The sequence below is a fragment of the Canis aureus genome, chromosome 10 (assembly GCF_053574225.1).
Source record: "Canis aureus isolate CA01 chromosome 10, VMU_Caureus_v.1.0, whole genome shotgun sequence".
NCBI classification, from domain to species: Eukaryota; Metazoa; Chordata; class Mammalia; order Carnivora; family Canidae; genus Canis; species Canis aureus.
The window spans coordinates 42,128,217-42,142,926 of NC_135620.1; the positions used below are offsets into that span (position 1 = coordinate 42,128,217).

The window sequence follows — 14,710 nt, forward strand, 5'->3', positions numbered from 1 at the left end:
ATTTCTGTATTTTTTGTATTTCCCTCATCTCTTGTATCTTTAGGTTTTGAGAGAAAACTGGGAGACATAATTTTAATACTCTTTTTTGAGACTAGATTGGAAATTTTGATTGATTCTCCTCTTTAGCAACTGAGATAGTTGTCTCATCTCTGCATTATTGCCTGCTTCATGAAAAATGAACCTGTGATGAAAAACTGGGTTTTTTACTCTAAATCAAAAGTGCATTTATCGGGGAGAAATCTAGTAGATGCTCCCAAGGAAGCAAGATACAGGAAGCAAACAAATAAATTTGATGCTGCCTTTGGTTCTAACTAGCTGGCCTTCCAGTTTGGTTCCCATTTTCCTCTTACTCACTAAAATTTGACAACCTTCCCCAGTAAGCATTACCATGCTGGGAATCCTCATTTTAAAAAAATAATAAAAAAGGAAAAATCAATATTGATGCTGATGTTTTTTCTCCAGTTATTGTATAATGACTGGTTTTTATATTTTTCTTTTTATGTCTTTGGGGTAGGTTTTCTCTGTGATTTTGGTATAGAATGGGAATATTTAAGTAAAGGAAGACCATTAAAAAACCTGATTATCCACGATTCAACATTGCTGGCTAGTTGGCCTGCCAGATTTCTCCTAGTGAGTTGAATGTTGAGAGAGAAACACCAATAAGTGCATTTTATCACTAATAGGTGCATAGTTTTGAAGAATAAATTACCTTTTGAAAATTAAGATAAAAATACAGTCATCTAATGTGAATAATGTCAACTCTGCACTGCAAAATCACAAGTCTCAGGTATTGCAAGAGGATTTGAAACTGTTTTTGTGAAATTCTCACGAGGTGTTCTGTTTTATTTATGGTGGCTAATACTGAACGGTTTTACATTTCTTTTTTTTTTTTTTTTTTTAAAGATTTTCTTTTTATTTATTCATAGAGACACAGAGAGAGAGGGAGAGGCAGAGACACAGGCAAAGAGAGAAGCAGGCTCCATGCAGAGAGCCTGACGTGGGACTCGATCCAGGGTCCCCAGGATCACACCCTGGGCTGCAGGCAGTGCTAAACCGCTGGGCCACCGGGGCTTCCCCGGTTTTACATTTCATAGGAAAACCATGGTCCAGTAAGAAAATACCCTTTTTGTTTCAGGTGTGTTAAAGAGAATGGAATGGCTCTTGGAACTGATGGGTTATATCAGAAATATTGCATACCACTCGACATCTATTCCGAACGTGGCTCTTGATGAGGTACAATCTAGAGGAGTCATTTGTGGCTCCCTTAAAATGTAAAACTTACTTTTGCTCTCCCAAAAGACAAAAAAGTTGCTGTGTCCTTTTTTCTTTTTCCCCTCCCTCCCCCCTTTTACTTTTGGGAAATGCTGGTTGTAACTCTGATGTCACAAGGAATGATCTTGCCTGGCTCTTGGAGAGATATCCAGGGCTGCCCTTAGAAAAATATTTTCAACAGAGTAGGTTCCTCAGTGGGCAGCATGCAAAGGACCCAGGGTTCTATATACTTGGGGTTGACTCCACAAAGGAGGGTCGGGTACAGGACTCTGGTGTTTGCATTGGCCCAGAGAATGTCCTCAAACATCTGATTTGAAGAGGTTCCTTCATGCAAGTAATCTGTGTTTGTACCAATACTTCTGTTCATGAGAGGAGTAAAATGATATATGACCAAAAAAGGTTAACAGCCACTTATTTGGGTAAATTAAAATAGAGAAAGGTTGATAAATAAAAGAAGGATAGCACATTCCCACTCTTCTTCTTTTCTTGACTTCCCTGCCCACTATGCCTTTTTTAATAGTAGAATTTTTTCTACAGGCATGTTTCACAGGTATCTTGTTTACTGTAAATGGAATTTGGATAGCCTGGTATGTTGTTTGGAATTCTGATCAGTTTTCCTAAAGAGTTGTATATAGTTTTGAAATTTTAATTCGTGAAATTATGAATTTTAAGAAATGAAGAAGTACTTTTTAAACTTTTTTTAACTAGCAGAATCTGTTGTCATTTTCTTCTGATCTCCTATATTTTTGTTGACTTTGTTTTTTAAAAAAAATCTTTTAAAACTTAGAAAATACAGATAAGCAGAAGGAAGTATAATTTCAGTCACAGTAATCCAACAATTCATTGTTACTACCATTTCCATAAGAGTGTAGATTAGTCTAAACTCTAAATGGATGGATCCTAGACAGATTATTTAAAATGTCTAAGGAGATATATAGGCTGAGAAGATGGCTGAATAGGAAAACCCCAAGCTCACCTCACCTCATGGATACAACTAGATAACACTCACATCAGGGTAAATAACCCAGAAAATGACCCGAAGGCTGGTGGAACAAACTTCTCAACTAAACGTACAGAAGAGGCCACATTGAAGAGGGTCAGAAGGGTGGAGATGCAGTGGTTAGCTAAACAGACTATGGGTGTGGAGAAAGGGAGAAGGCTGTCACACCCGGGAGCCCACATGGGGAAGATGAATCCCCATAACATTTGCCTTTGAAAACTAGAGGGGATGAAGTTTTGTGAGTTCTTAACAACCAGCAGGTTGGATTGTGGGTGAGCCTGGCTAGTGAGAGGAAACTGAGTCCCTGTCCTTAAAGAGACAGCACAAGAAATAGCCAAAACAGCAATTTGAAAAAATATATAGGGGTATAGGGAGGAAGTTATTTACTTAATCAGAGCCTGTCCCAGATAGATATTCACAAGGAGACTCTTCCAAGAACAAAGGAGCTGGTAGGTGCTATTTCTCTTCTCTCCCCCCCAGCATAAACACCTGGCCACCTGCAGCCACCTGCAGGAACCAGTCTGGCACCCACATTTGCTACCTAATTTGTTTACACTACACCCCACCTCCCCACCTCAGCTCTGAGGATTTGTCCACTCCAGCTGGGTTTGCCTCAGTCCCTGTGCTGTGGATCCCTACCCACAGAACACCTGCTCAGACTTCACTAACCACATACCTTGTGGGGCTTCAGCAGAGGTGGTAGTGGCAGGTAGCCTTTTGTGAAGAACTGGCACACATCTGGCTAAAACTGTGTCCCCTGCCCACCCACTCTTTGTGGATCCACACGGACTGGCCCTATGGTAGTGGTGGGTCTCCTTTCACAGAAAATCTTAGTGCACCTTAGTAAAACTGAATGCCCTACCCCTGCATGCTTTGCAGATAGACCCAACCACTGTGGTCCCAGAGGCAGCAGCCCTGGTGTACAGACCTTTTGGGCTCTGCACATCTCATGCCCAAGCTTGTTACAGATCCACCTCCTCCAATATGCTCTTGGCCAAAGTCCATTCAAACTGATCCACAAGCCTGGAAGTGTGCAAGTAGCCCTGACAGGGACGAGTACCCCTCCAAAGTGATTCCTGTCCTGGGGAGAGAGAAAGATGAGCACACACACTGGTCAGATTGTGGCCCCAGTAATGGGCTGGGGACAGACAATTCATCTGATTGCAGGCCTGCCCACTAATGAAAGAGCTTCTCAGGGGACAACACATGGCAAGTGCTCTGCAGTTTGATGCCACTGTATCTCTGGCCTGACTCAACTCAAGGCAGCACCAGACTGGCCCACTAACACCACAGGGACTAATTACTGCCCACAACAGGTGAATAGAGACTCGTTGCAGATGACTAGACTGAAGGAAAAAGCAGTCAAATGACAACAACAGAGTGTAGGAGACACCTCTGAAGCTGCAGGTTCCAGTAAACAGGACAGTACTCTGCAGAGCACTATAGTACCTCCTCTTCATAAGGCCACTGCTTTCAAGAGCAGCAGACATGGCTGACTTTCCTAACACATGGAAACAGACACAGAGTTAAATAAAATGAGAAAACAGAGGAATATGTCCCAGATGAAAGAACAAGACAAAACCACAGCAAGAGTCCTAAGCAAAATGGAGATAAATAATATGCCTGATAGAGAATTTAAAGTAATGAATACCAAGATACTTACTGGACTTTAGAAAAGAGTAGAGGACACCAGTGACACCCTTAACAAAGAAATATGAAGAATCAATCACAGATGAAAAATAATAAATGAAATAAAAAATACACTAGATGGAATAAATAGAAGACTAGAGGAAGCAGAAGAATGAATCAGCAACCTGGAGGATGAAGTAATGGAAAAAAATCAAACTGAGTAGGAGAGAGAAAAAAATTATGCAAAATAAGAAAGAACATACTTAGGAAACCCAGCCACTCCATCAGAATAACATTTGCATTATAGAGATCCCAGAAAAAGAAGAAAAAATGGGCAGAAACTTTATTTAAAGAAATAATAACTGAAAACTTCTGGAATCTGGAGAAGGAAACAGAAATCCAGATACAGGAGGCACAAAGATCTCCCAACAAAATCAGTCCAAGGAGGTACACACCAAGACATATAGAATCAAAATGGCAAAAAGTAGTGATAAAGAGAATTTTAGGAACAGCAAGTGAAAAGAAGACCGTTAAATACAAGGGAAACCCCAGATGGCTATCAGCAGATTTTTCAGCAGAAACTTTGCAGATCAGAAGGGAGTAAGTGGCATGATATATTCAAAGTGCTGAAAGGGAAAAACCAGTAAGGCTATCATTTAGGATAGAAGGAGAGAGAGTTTCCCAGACAAACAAAAGTTGAAGGACCTCATGACCAGTAAACCAACCCTATGAAAAACATTAAAGGGGACTCTTTGAGTGGAAAGGAAGGACCATAAGTAAGATTAAGAAAATCAGGAAGCATAACAGCAGTAAAAGTAAGTATATCCATAAAAACTAGTCAGAGGACTCACAAAATAATAGGATGTAAGATATGAAACCATATACCCAAAACATGGCAGGGAGAGGAGTAAAGAATGTGTTCAAACTTAAGTGACTGTTCACTTAATAGAGACTGCTATATGCACTAGATGTTATATACGAATCTAATGGTAACCACAAATTAAAACCCACCAATAGATATGCAAAAAGTAAAGAGAAAGGATTCTAAATATATCACTAAAGAAAGCCAACTTATGGTAAGACAAGAGACCAACGGAAGAAGGGAGCAGAGAACTACAGAAACAACCAACAAATAGCAATAAATACATCCCTATCAGTAATTATTTTGAATGTGAATGAATTAAATGCTCCCATCAAAAGACAAAGAGTGACAGAAAGGATAAAAAAAGAAGACCCATTTATATGCTGCCTACAACAGACTCATTTCAGACATAAAGACACTAATAGATTGAAAGTGAGGGGATAGGGAAACATTTATCATGTAAATGCAGTTGAAAAGACAGCTGGGGAAATGATACTTATACTGGATGATACTTATACTGGATGAAATAGACTTTAAAAGAAAGACTGTAACAAGAGACAAAGAAGGACACTATATAATTATAAAGGGGACAATCCAACAAGAAGATATTTCTACACCCAACATGGGAATACTCAAATACATAAAACAGTTAATAATAAACATAAAGGAAATAATCTATAGTAATTCAATTAAAATAAGGGACTTTAACATCACCCCACTTAGCATCGATGGACAGATCATCCAAACAGAAAATCAACAAGGAAACAGAAGATTTGAATGATACACTGGACCAGATGTATTTAACAGATATATTCAGAATATTCTATCGTAAAACAGCAGAATACACATTCTTTTCAAGTGCACAAGGAATATTCTCAAGAATAGGTCACAAAACAAGGTGACAAAAAAAGTCTCAATAAATACAAAAAAATTGAAGTCATGCCATGCATCTTTTCTAACCACAACACTATGAAACTAGAAACATCCAGGGAAGTTTATAGGCCTACCCCAAGAAGAATCTCAAATAAACAACCTAACCTTACACCTAAAGGAGTTAGAAAAAGAACAACAAAATCCCAAACCAGTAGAAGGGAGGAGGAAATAATAAAGATTAGAGTAGAAATACATGATAGAGAAACTTTAACAATAGAACAGTTCAGTGAAAACAGGAGCTGTTTCTTTGAAAAAAATCAACAAAATTTGATAAACCTTTAGCCAGACTCATCCAAAAAAAAAAAAAAAAAGGAAACTCAAAATCACAAATGAAAGAGGAGAAATAACCAACACCACAAAAATACAAAGGATTATAAGAGAATGTTATGAAAAATTATATGCCAGCATATTGGACAACCTAGAAGAAATGGATAAAGTCCTAGAAACATATAATTTCCCAAAACTGAATGAGGAATAAACAAAATTTTAACAGACTGATGACCGCCATGAAATTGAATCAGTAATCAAAAAATTCCCAACAAACAAAAGTCCAGGACCAGATGGCTTCACAGGTGAATTCTACCAAACATCTGAAGAAGACTTAATACCTTTTCTTCTCAAACTTTTTCAAAAATAGAAGAGGACAGAAAACTTTCAAATTCATTCTGTGAGATGAGCATTATCCTGATACCAAAACCAGACAAGAGATACCACAAAAAGAGACTACAGGCCAATCTTTTTGATAAACATCCTCAACAGAAATATTAGCAAACCAAATCAAATAATACATTAAAGAAATAATTCATCACAATTAAGTAGGATTTATTCCTGGGGTGCAAGGGTGTCAATACTTGCAAATCAAGCAACGTGATACATGACATCAGTAAGAAAAACTATAAAAAACATGACCCTTTCAATAGATGCAGAAAAAATATTTCACAAAATACAACACCCATTCATGATTAAAAATAAAAACTTTTATTAAAATGGATTTAGAGGGAACATACTTAGATACAATAAAGCCACATGTAAAAAACCCACAGCTAACATCATACTCAGTGGGGGAAAATTGAGAACTTTTTACCTACGGTGAGGAACAAGACAAGGATGACCACTCTCACCACTTTTATTCAACATAGTACTGGAAGTCCTAGCCACAGCAGTCAGACAACAAAAAGAAATAAAAGGCATCCACATTGCTAAGGAAGAAATAAAGCTTAAACTCTTTGCAGATGACATGATACTGTATATAGAAAACCTGAAATGCTCCACCAAAAAGCTGTTAGAACTGATAAATGAATTCAGTAAAGCTGCAGGATACAAAATTAGTGTACAGAAATCTGTTGCATTTCTATACACTAATAATGAAGTAGCGGAAAGAGGAGTTAAGAAACAAGTCCCATTGCAATTGCACCAAAGATAATAAAATACCTAGGAATAAACTAAACCTAGGAGATGAAAGACTTATACACTGAAAACTATAAAACATTGATGAAAGAAAACGAAAACAACACAAAGAAATTAAAGGCAGTCCATGCTTATGGATTGGATAAACAAATATTGTTAAAATGTCTATGCTAACCAAAGCAGTCTACTGATTCAATGCAATCCTTTTCATAATACCAACAGCAGGGGCACCAGGGTGGCTCAGTGGTTGAGTGTCTGCCTTTGGCTCAGGGCGTGATCCATCCCACATCGGGCTCCTCGCATGGAGCCTGCTTCTCCCTCTGCCTATGTCTCTGCCTCCCTCTGTATGTCTCTCATGAATAAATAAAATCTTTAAAAAATAATACCAACAGCAGTTTTTACAAAACTAGAACAAACAATCCTCAAATTTGTTTGGAACCACAAAAGACCCTGAATAGCCAAAGCAAAATCAAAACTGGAAGTATCACAATTTCAGACTTGAAGTTATGTTACAAAGCTGTAATTACAAAACAGTATGGTACTGGCATGAAAATAGACACATAGATCAATGGAACAGAATAGAAACTCCAACATAAACCCACAATCATAGGTCAATTAATCTGCAACAAAGGAGGCAAGAATATGCAATGGGAAAAAGACTCTTCAACAAATGGTGTTGGAAAAACTGGACAGCAACATGCAAAAGAATGAAAATGGGGATCCCTGGGTGGCGCAGCGGTTTGGCGCCTGCCTTTGGCCCAGGGCACGGTCCTGGAGACCCGGGATCGAATCCCACGTCGGGCTCCCGGTGCATGGAGCCTGCTTCTCCCTCTGCCTGTGTCTCTGCCTCTCTCTCTCTCTCTCACTGTGTGCCTATCATAAATAAATAAAAGTTTAAAAAAAAATTAAAAAAAAAAAAAGAATGAAAATGGTCTGCTTTCTTACACCAAACACAAAATCTCAAAAATGAATTAAGGACCTAAATGTGAGACCTGAAACCATTAAAATCCTACAAGAAAGCACAAGCAGTAATTTCTCTCATGTCAGCCTAGCATCATCTTTCTAGATATGTCTCCTGAGTCAGGGGAAACAAAAGCAGAAATAAACTATTGATTGGGACGACATCAAAATAAAAAGCTTCTGCACAACAAAGGAAACAAGCAAAATTGATGGACAACCTACTGAATGGGAGAACATATTTGTAAATGTCATATCTGATAAAAAGGTTAGTGTCCAAAATATATAAAGAACTTCTACAATTCAACACCAAAAAAAAAAAATCCAATAAAAAATGAGCAGAAAACATGAAATGACATTTCTCCAAAGAAGACCCAGATGATCAACAGACACATAAAAAGATTCTCAATATCACTCATCATCATGAAAATACAGATCAAACCCACAGTGTGATATCACCTCATACCTGCCAGAATGGCTAAAATAAAAACTCAAGAAACAACAAATGTTGGTGAGGATGTGAAGAAAAAGGAACCCTCATGAACTGTTGGCAGGAATGCAAGCTGGTGCAGCTGCTGTGGAGAATGGTATGGAGTGTCCTCAAAAAATTAAAAATAGAACCACCCTAATTGTATCACTGGGTATTTCCCCAAAGATTTACAAAAACACTAATTTGAAGGGATATATGCACTCCTATGTATATAGCAGCATTATCAACAATAGTCAAAGTATGGAAGCAACCTGGGTATCCATTGATAGATGAATGGAAAAAGAAGTGAGATACACACACACACACACACGAGAATATTATTCAGCCATAAAAAGAATGAAATCTTTGCAGGAACATGGATGTAGCTAGAAAAGATAATGCTAAGCAAAATAAGTCAGTCAGAGAAAGACAAATACCATATGATTCCACTCATATGTGGAATTTAAGAAACAAAACAAACAAAAGGGAATAAAGGAGACAGACCAAAACCAAAACAAACCAAAAAACAAAACCAGACTCGTAATTGTAGACAACAAACCAGATGGCTACCATAGGGGTGGTGGGTGGGGGAATGGGCGAGATAGGTGAAGGGAATTATATTGATGAGCAAATGGGTAATATATGGAATTGTTGAATCACTATATTATATACCCTAAACTAATATTACAGTGGAATTAAAATTTTTTTTTAATTCTTGGAATTATAGATATAGGTCAGGATCCAGACTTCGGTGAGTCTATGACTGAACATACTGAAAAAATGGTTTTAAAAAATGCCTAATGATTTGTTGTGACTGACTCACTTATTCCAAGAAAGCTTGTTTTTAGTTTGTCTTAATGTTTACATTTCAGCATCAATGGAACAAAACCAAGTGTTTGCCACTCAAATATTTAGATTAAATAATGAGAATAGAAAAATAAAATGCATGTAGGGAGTCATTTGTTAATGTTCAAAATAGAAACAGACTATCAGACCTCTTTTTAAAAATCCGTTTTGGCCACCTAACAACAAATCTTAATATCCCTTTCTATATCACTCCTAATGAATTCTTTTATCTTTTTGGAAACACCAAAGCAGAGGCATATTTGGATCTCAGTATTATTAGGAATTAAATAATGTTTCTCCTGTATTATTAGAGCAATAATAATGAAACTGTTGGGCCTTCTGTCTTATAAAAGAGGATCCCTGAAACCTTCTGAAGCCGTAAAACATTAATTCATTAAAAGCATGGAAATAGAGTTTGTTGTTCAGTGTGGCTCCTCTTCTGGGACAAAGGGGAAGATGACATTGCATCATCATGATAGAAGCTATGTGTATGAACTTGGTTTGCTCTGAATTGTTAAAACACATGACCTAACTCTATTTCCTTTGTAGGCTTTGGACTTCTTGTTGCTGGTATTTGCAACTGCAGTGGTTACGTGGGCGGACCACGGTGCCCCTCTCCTCCTTGGCCTCAGTGCTAGTTGGTTGCCATGGCATCAGGAAAATGGCCCAGCTGGGTCAGCTTCAAGCTTCCTTGGCAGGAGCCCAATGCACAGGGTCGCTCTTCAGGAGGCTCTCACTCTCCTTCCCAGTAGCATGCCTCTTCTGCTGCAAAAAGAGCCATGGAAGGAACAGACCCAGAAGGTGAGGTGAGCAGCCACCTGCCTGCCAGGGAAGGTGGCCATCTTCTCTTGAGCAATTTCTGCTTTAGAATTGAGGTTGGGAGTTAAGTGCAACTGGAATTACCCCACAGGTTTTCATCCTCAGCCCCGAATCTTAGCCAGATACAAAACCTCAGAGAGTGAGGCTCACTGCTGGCCAAAAAACAATGGTGGCAACAGTGGGAAATTGCTTATGGTAGGAGGTGAGGCAGAGAAGAGCTTATACTTGCCTTAGCTTATACTTGAAGACACATGTGTTCTTGATCATGAGGAGGAAAGAGTAAGTGAGGCTCTGGGTGCTCAGAACGTCATAGTAAGGACAGACAGGCAAGTTCAAGGCTGCAGGATTGCATGACAAGAAGGATACAGTGGTGGTGAGCAAGGCTGGGAATGATCCATCATGCCTGGGAGTTAGGTTGGGGAGGTGGGCATCTGGAGCATCCACATTCTCATAGCACAATGAAGGTTCTGCATAGCTCATTCCATCCTATAGCCACGTTGCTGATCCTGGGGCCCGTCCTGCTCCTGGCATGTGCTAGATGACACTGGGAAATTTGTAAAGGTCATTATCCTAGCCCTTAGCAAAATCCAGACCATAGGAAGCACCTTTTGGTTTTTAATGTCGAGTGTCCCCGGGCTCCTGGCTGTTGTGAGGAGCCTATGAAAACACTGTGCTTTCTGTACTTCTCATTCCATGGCTCTGAATTGCCTTTAATACAGTTGAGTGAAAGATTTTTTTGAATCCCATTCAATGAAAACTGGATTTTTTTTTATGAGGTTGAAAGCTTAAAGCTAACTTTTTGTGGCTTACTGTTAAAATCTGAACATTAGTCCTTAAAAATATTTCTGAACCATGGACTCACAGGTTAGCCACGCACAACTCCACTAAGCATCTCCATTCAAATGCCTTTGTTTTCTTAAATATTCATATCATCCAAATTTTGTGTTTTCTGTTTCATTTTAAATCAAAGTAAGTTCCAATGTGGTATCCCCTTATGTTTTTTCTGATCTGGGACACCGTGATCACTTTGGACTGCAGTGTAGACATCCTACACCTATTATGTATTTGTAGTTCTTGATTTATTTATATAACAGTAGGATATTATAAAACAAAACTGGGAAAAGAAAAATTTTTTTAAATTTACTCAAAATAGAGAATTAGGAGTATTTTCTATCTTACTCTTTCTTCAAGCCAGTTTCTGTGTCCAAAGTTAAAATACCTAGTATCTATGACTAATGTATGTGTTTTTTTAGTGAGTAGAGATTGGCAACATTTAGACATGAATGAAATTACCCTCTATCTAATTCAGAAACAATTTTGGCTGTACCCTTGGAGATCAAACAGTCAAACTCATGAGTAGTCTGAGTTTCTACCTCATTTATAGGATTTATTTGCAGTTAACACACTTGGCTTTACCTAGTAAATTATTTTATGCCTTTCCCTTGCATTTCAACTTCCTGTTTCAATTCCATTTGGGCAGAAATTGTCCTCATCTACGGAATATCTTATTTTAGAAACAAGGGCTTATGATGTCAGACATAAGTAAATCCCCTATTTACTACCCACCCCACGAGCCTGGGCCTAGTTGTATGCAGAATCAGGCAGCGGGATGCAAAGAAGAAGTGCGAGGCTCTGCAGTCAGATGTACTGAGGTTGAAATCTGGACTCTGCCATTCATTGGGAGTGGACTTGGGCAAGGTGCTCAGTTAACCTCTCTGATGCTCTCAGTGATGAGAGAGAAAGTTTGTGGCACACAGGAGATTCCCTGGGCCCATATCTACCTCACTGTTAAAATCTATAGCAGATCTCAGGGCATTTAGCCAGGAAATGAGTTTTAACTTTGCTGGGTCATTGGACTAAATGGAAGCTCTGTCCAACTTCCTTGTCTCTTAGGCCTGGTCCTCTTCTCATCTCTAGTCTGCCAGCCTTGCACAGATATGCATAAATGCAGGCCCAAGCTCCTGACTGCTTTCTTATTAATAGTGGGACCGTGTTCACTGACACTGCTCTTCCTTTTCATCTTCCTAGTTCATTGACTGGCTCTTCAGCATCATGGAAAGCCCTAAAGAAGTCCTCTCAGCAAAATCCAGGGATCTTTTAAAAGGTATTACTTCCATACTACATGCCCAATATAGGTGAAAGCCATCCATGATTGTCTTTGCTACAGAAACAGCATTCTAGTGTATATTGGCTCCTGAAAGGGCTCATCTGAATTCAGTCTAGAGAAGTAATCTAGAGCTGTCATCATGTGGCATTTTGAAGTAGAATGTGGATTTAAGAAGAGTTCTATGCCTTTAAATTTAACTTTTATTTAAATAGCTTTTAAATGTTTAATTATGATGGCAACCTATTACTTTAATTAAGGTTTAGAAAATTCAGGAAGGAGCAGAGAGGAATCCAGAGTCCCCTTGCCCTTGCCCAATGGCAATTTTTATATTTTTTCCCTAAGAAATTTTGGCCTCCTCTGCATATAAGCATTGTTTTAATGTATTTATAATTATTAAGCAACTGAAAAAATACACAGAGACACTTTGAGCACTGCCTTTATTTAAAATTTATTTTTAAAGCATTTTAACCTATTCCTATATTGCCTTCATTAATAGTATTTGTAATAGTATTACTATACTAAAAGTTATTACTATAGTAAAAATACTGCATAGTATTTTGCCAAGGGAATTGGACATTACCCATGCTTTTAGGCATTTAAGTACTTTTTGTATTTTTTTACACTTCTTTGTTGATTTGTTGAACTGTAAGAACCACAAGCATAAATATATGAAAATTAGGTACATTATTTTACTCAAATCTGGAAGTCTTTCTGTGAAAATTAGGTACATTATTTTACTCAAATCTGAGAAGCCTTTTGGGCATTGGTTCTGTGGCCTGAGACAGCTTGTACTGTCATCTGTCTCTCAGGATGTGGGGATCTGGTCCAACCAATGGCTGCTGTTGCAGTGGCCCCTAACATGCTATAAGATATTGCCCTGGAAAGATACTACACTTGGGAAAATCACCTGCTGCCCTGCACTTATGATAATTTAGCTGGCCAGCCTAGAGTCTTAGTATGACCATATTTTAATCTAAGTATGGTATACTTTGTTGGTTGCCAAACAAGTAAGAATTGATCTGATCCTTTTTCTTACCCCCAGCATACTCGAAGGGCATGTATAGGTAGGTAAGTGGATTGAGATCAAACACAGAACTTCACTGAGCATAGGGACAGTAGTCTGACATGTTTACTTGATCTGTCCCTAGAGACTTGCTAGGATTTCCTTCATTTGTTAGCCTCAGGGAGTTTGAACTCATTTTTTATGGCCATGGGTCTATAATACCAGTGGTTGCTCCAAACATACACTGTTTTAGGTCATGAAAGTAGGAAACAACTTGATACTGATGAAGAAAATTTGGGTCAAGGAGGTACATGTTCACTTAAGGGCTTATTAGAGTCTAACTGGCTTACCTACATTTCCTCACTATTACATTTTAAATAACATCTCAATATATTTATATTAATATCCTAAAATAAGATCTATAATAAGTGACCCAGAGGAATTACACAGAACTGCCCTACTTTAAATTGATCCCTGCGGGACCTGTGAAGAATAAGAAAAGGTATGGACTTGTGGGCACATAGTCAAATGCAGATTAGCACAGCCATGCCTGCTCCATTGAGCATGTGAACCTAACTTCATCACAGGATCAGGTTTTTATTTTGTTTATCTTTTAACTAAACATCTAATGGAAAAAGTCCTATTCATGTAGAAAAGTCCAAAAATCATACGTAGCTTTCTTATAAAGGGAAGGAATATAACCTATTTAACCATCACTCAGTTGAAGGAAAAAAAAAAAACAGCATCCCAGAAGTCAATTGTTGTTATACTCTGTAGAATCTCCTGTTAACTGTTTGAAGAATAATCTAACAACATGAAAACACCCTTTCTCCTAGATTTTATTAATAGTTTTCTACTATTAAAATTCTGCCTAAGGCTTGATGGGAATTCTTAGTCTTGATGATGGGCCAGGGAAGAAAAAGCCAAGCTCTGTTCTGACACATTTTCGATCTAAATGACCTCTTCAAATGCAGTTTCATTAGATGGAACAGTGTATTTTACTTGTTTTGTTCCCTTAGCCACCCTGTTGTCCTTAAGAGTCCTCCCAGAGTTTAAGAAGAAAGCTGTATGGACCAGAGCATATGGTTGGTGAAGGTTTGTGATAGCAGCAGCCTCAGCTGGATGAGGACAACCATAGAAATGGAAGAAGTTTTTCAGAGCTCACGTCTGGGATTGCCGAGACAGGATGCAGAGAGTTAAGTGGCAGGAAAACAGGTGGATACAATAACTGGCAGCTTGACACGTGCCTGCAGAGAGAAGGGGTGTTGCTTCGGTGCCCAGGCAGTGGAGACTGAAAGAACTTGAATTATTTTTTATTTGGCTGGAGTTTAATCTGAAGATTTTCTTTGTGACAATTTGACTCCATTATCTCTTCCCCATAAATTCTAGTAAAATAATCTTGTGAA

General features: G+C 38.4%; 1 protein-coding gene across 2 annotated transcripts in view; it reads left to right on the top strand.

Annotated features, from left to right (window-relative positions):
* Nucleotides 1–14,710, top strand: part of FOCAD (focadhesin) — a 312,226-nt gene extending 297,516 nt beyond the window's left edge. For both annotated transcript variants that reach the window (XM_077912127.1, XM_077912128.1), the window contains exons 41-44: nucleotides 1,136–1,233; nucleotides 9,925–10,176; nucleotides 12,223–12,298; nucleotides 14,324–14,710. In XM_077912127.1, coding sequence (XP_077768253.1) covers nucleotides 1,136–1,233; nucleotides 9,925–10,176; nucleotides 12,223–12,298; nucleotides 14,324–14,397 — 500 coding nt within the window. In that variant the 3' untranslated portion in view covers nucleotides 14,398–14,710. The remainder of the gene's footprint in view (nucleotides 1–1,135; nucleotides 1,234–9,924; nucleotides 10,177–12,222; nucleotides 12,299–14,323) is intronic.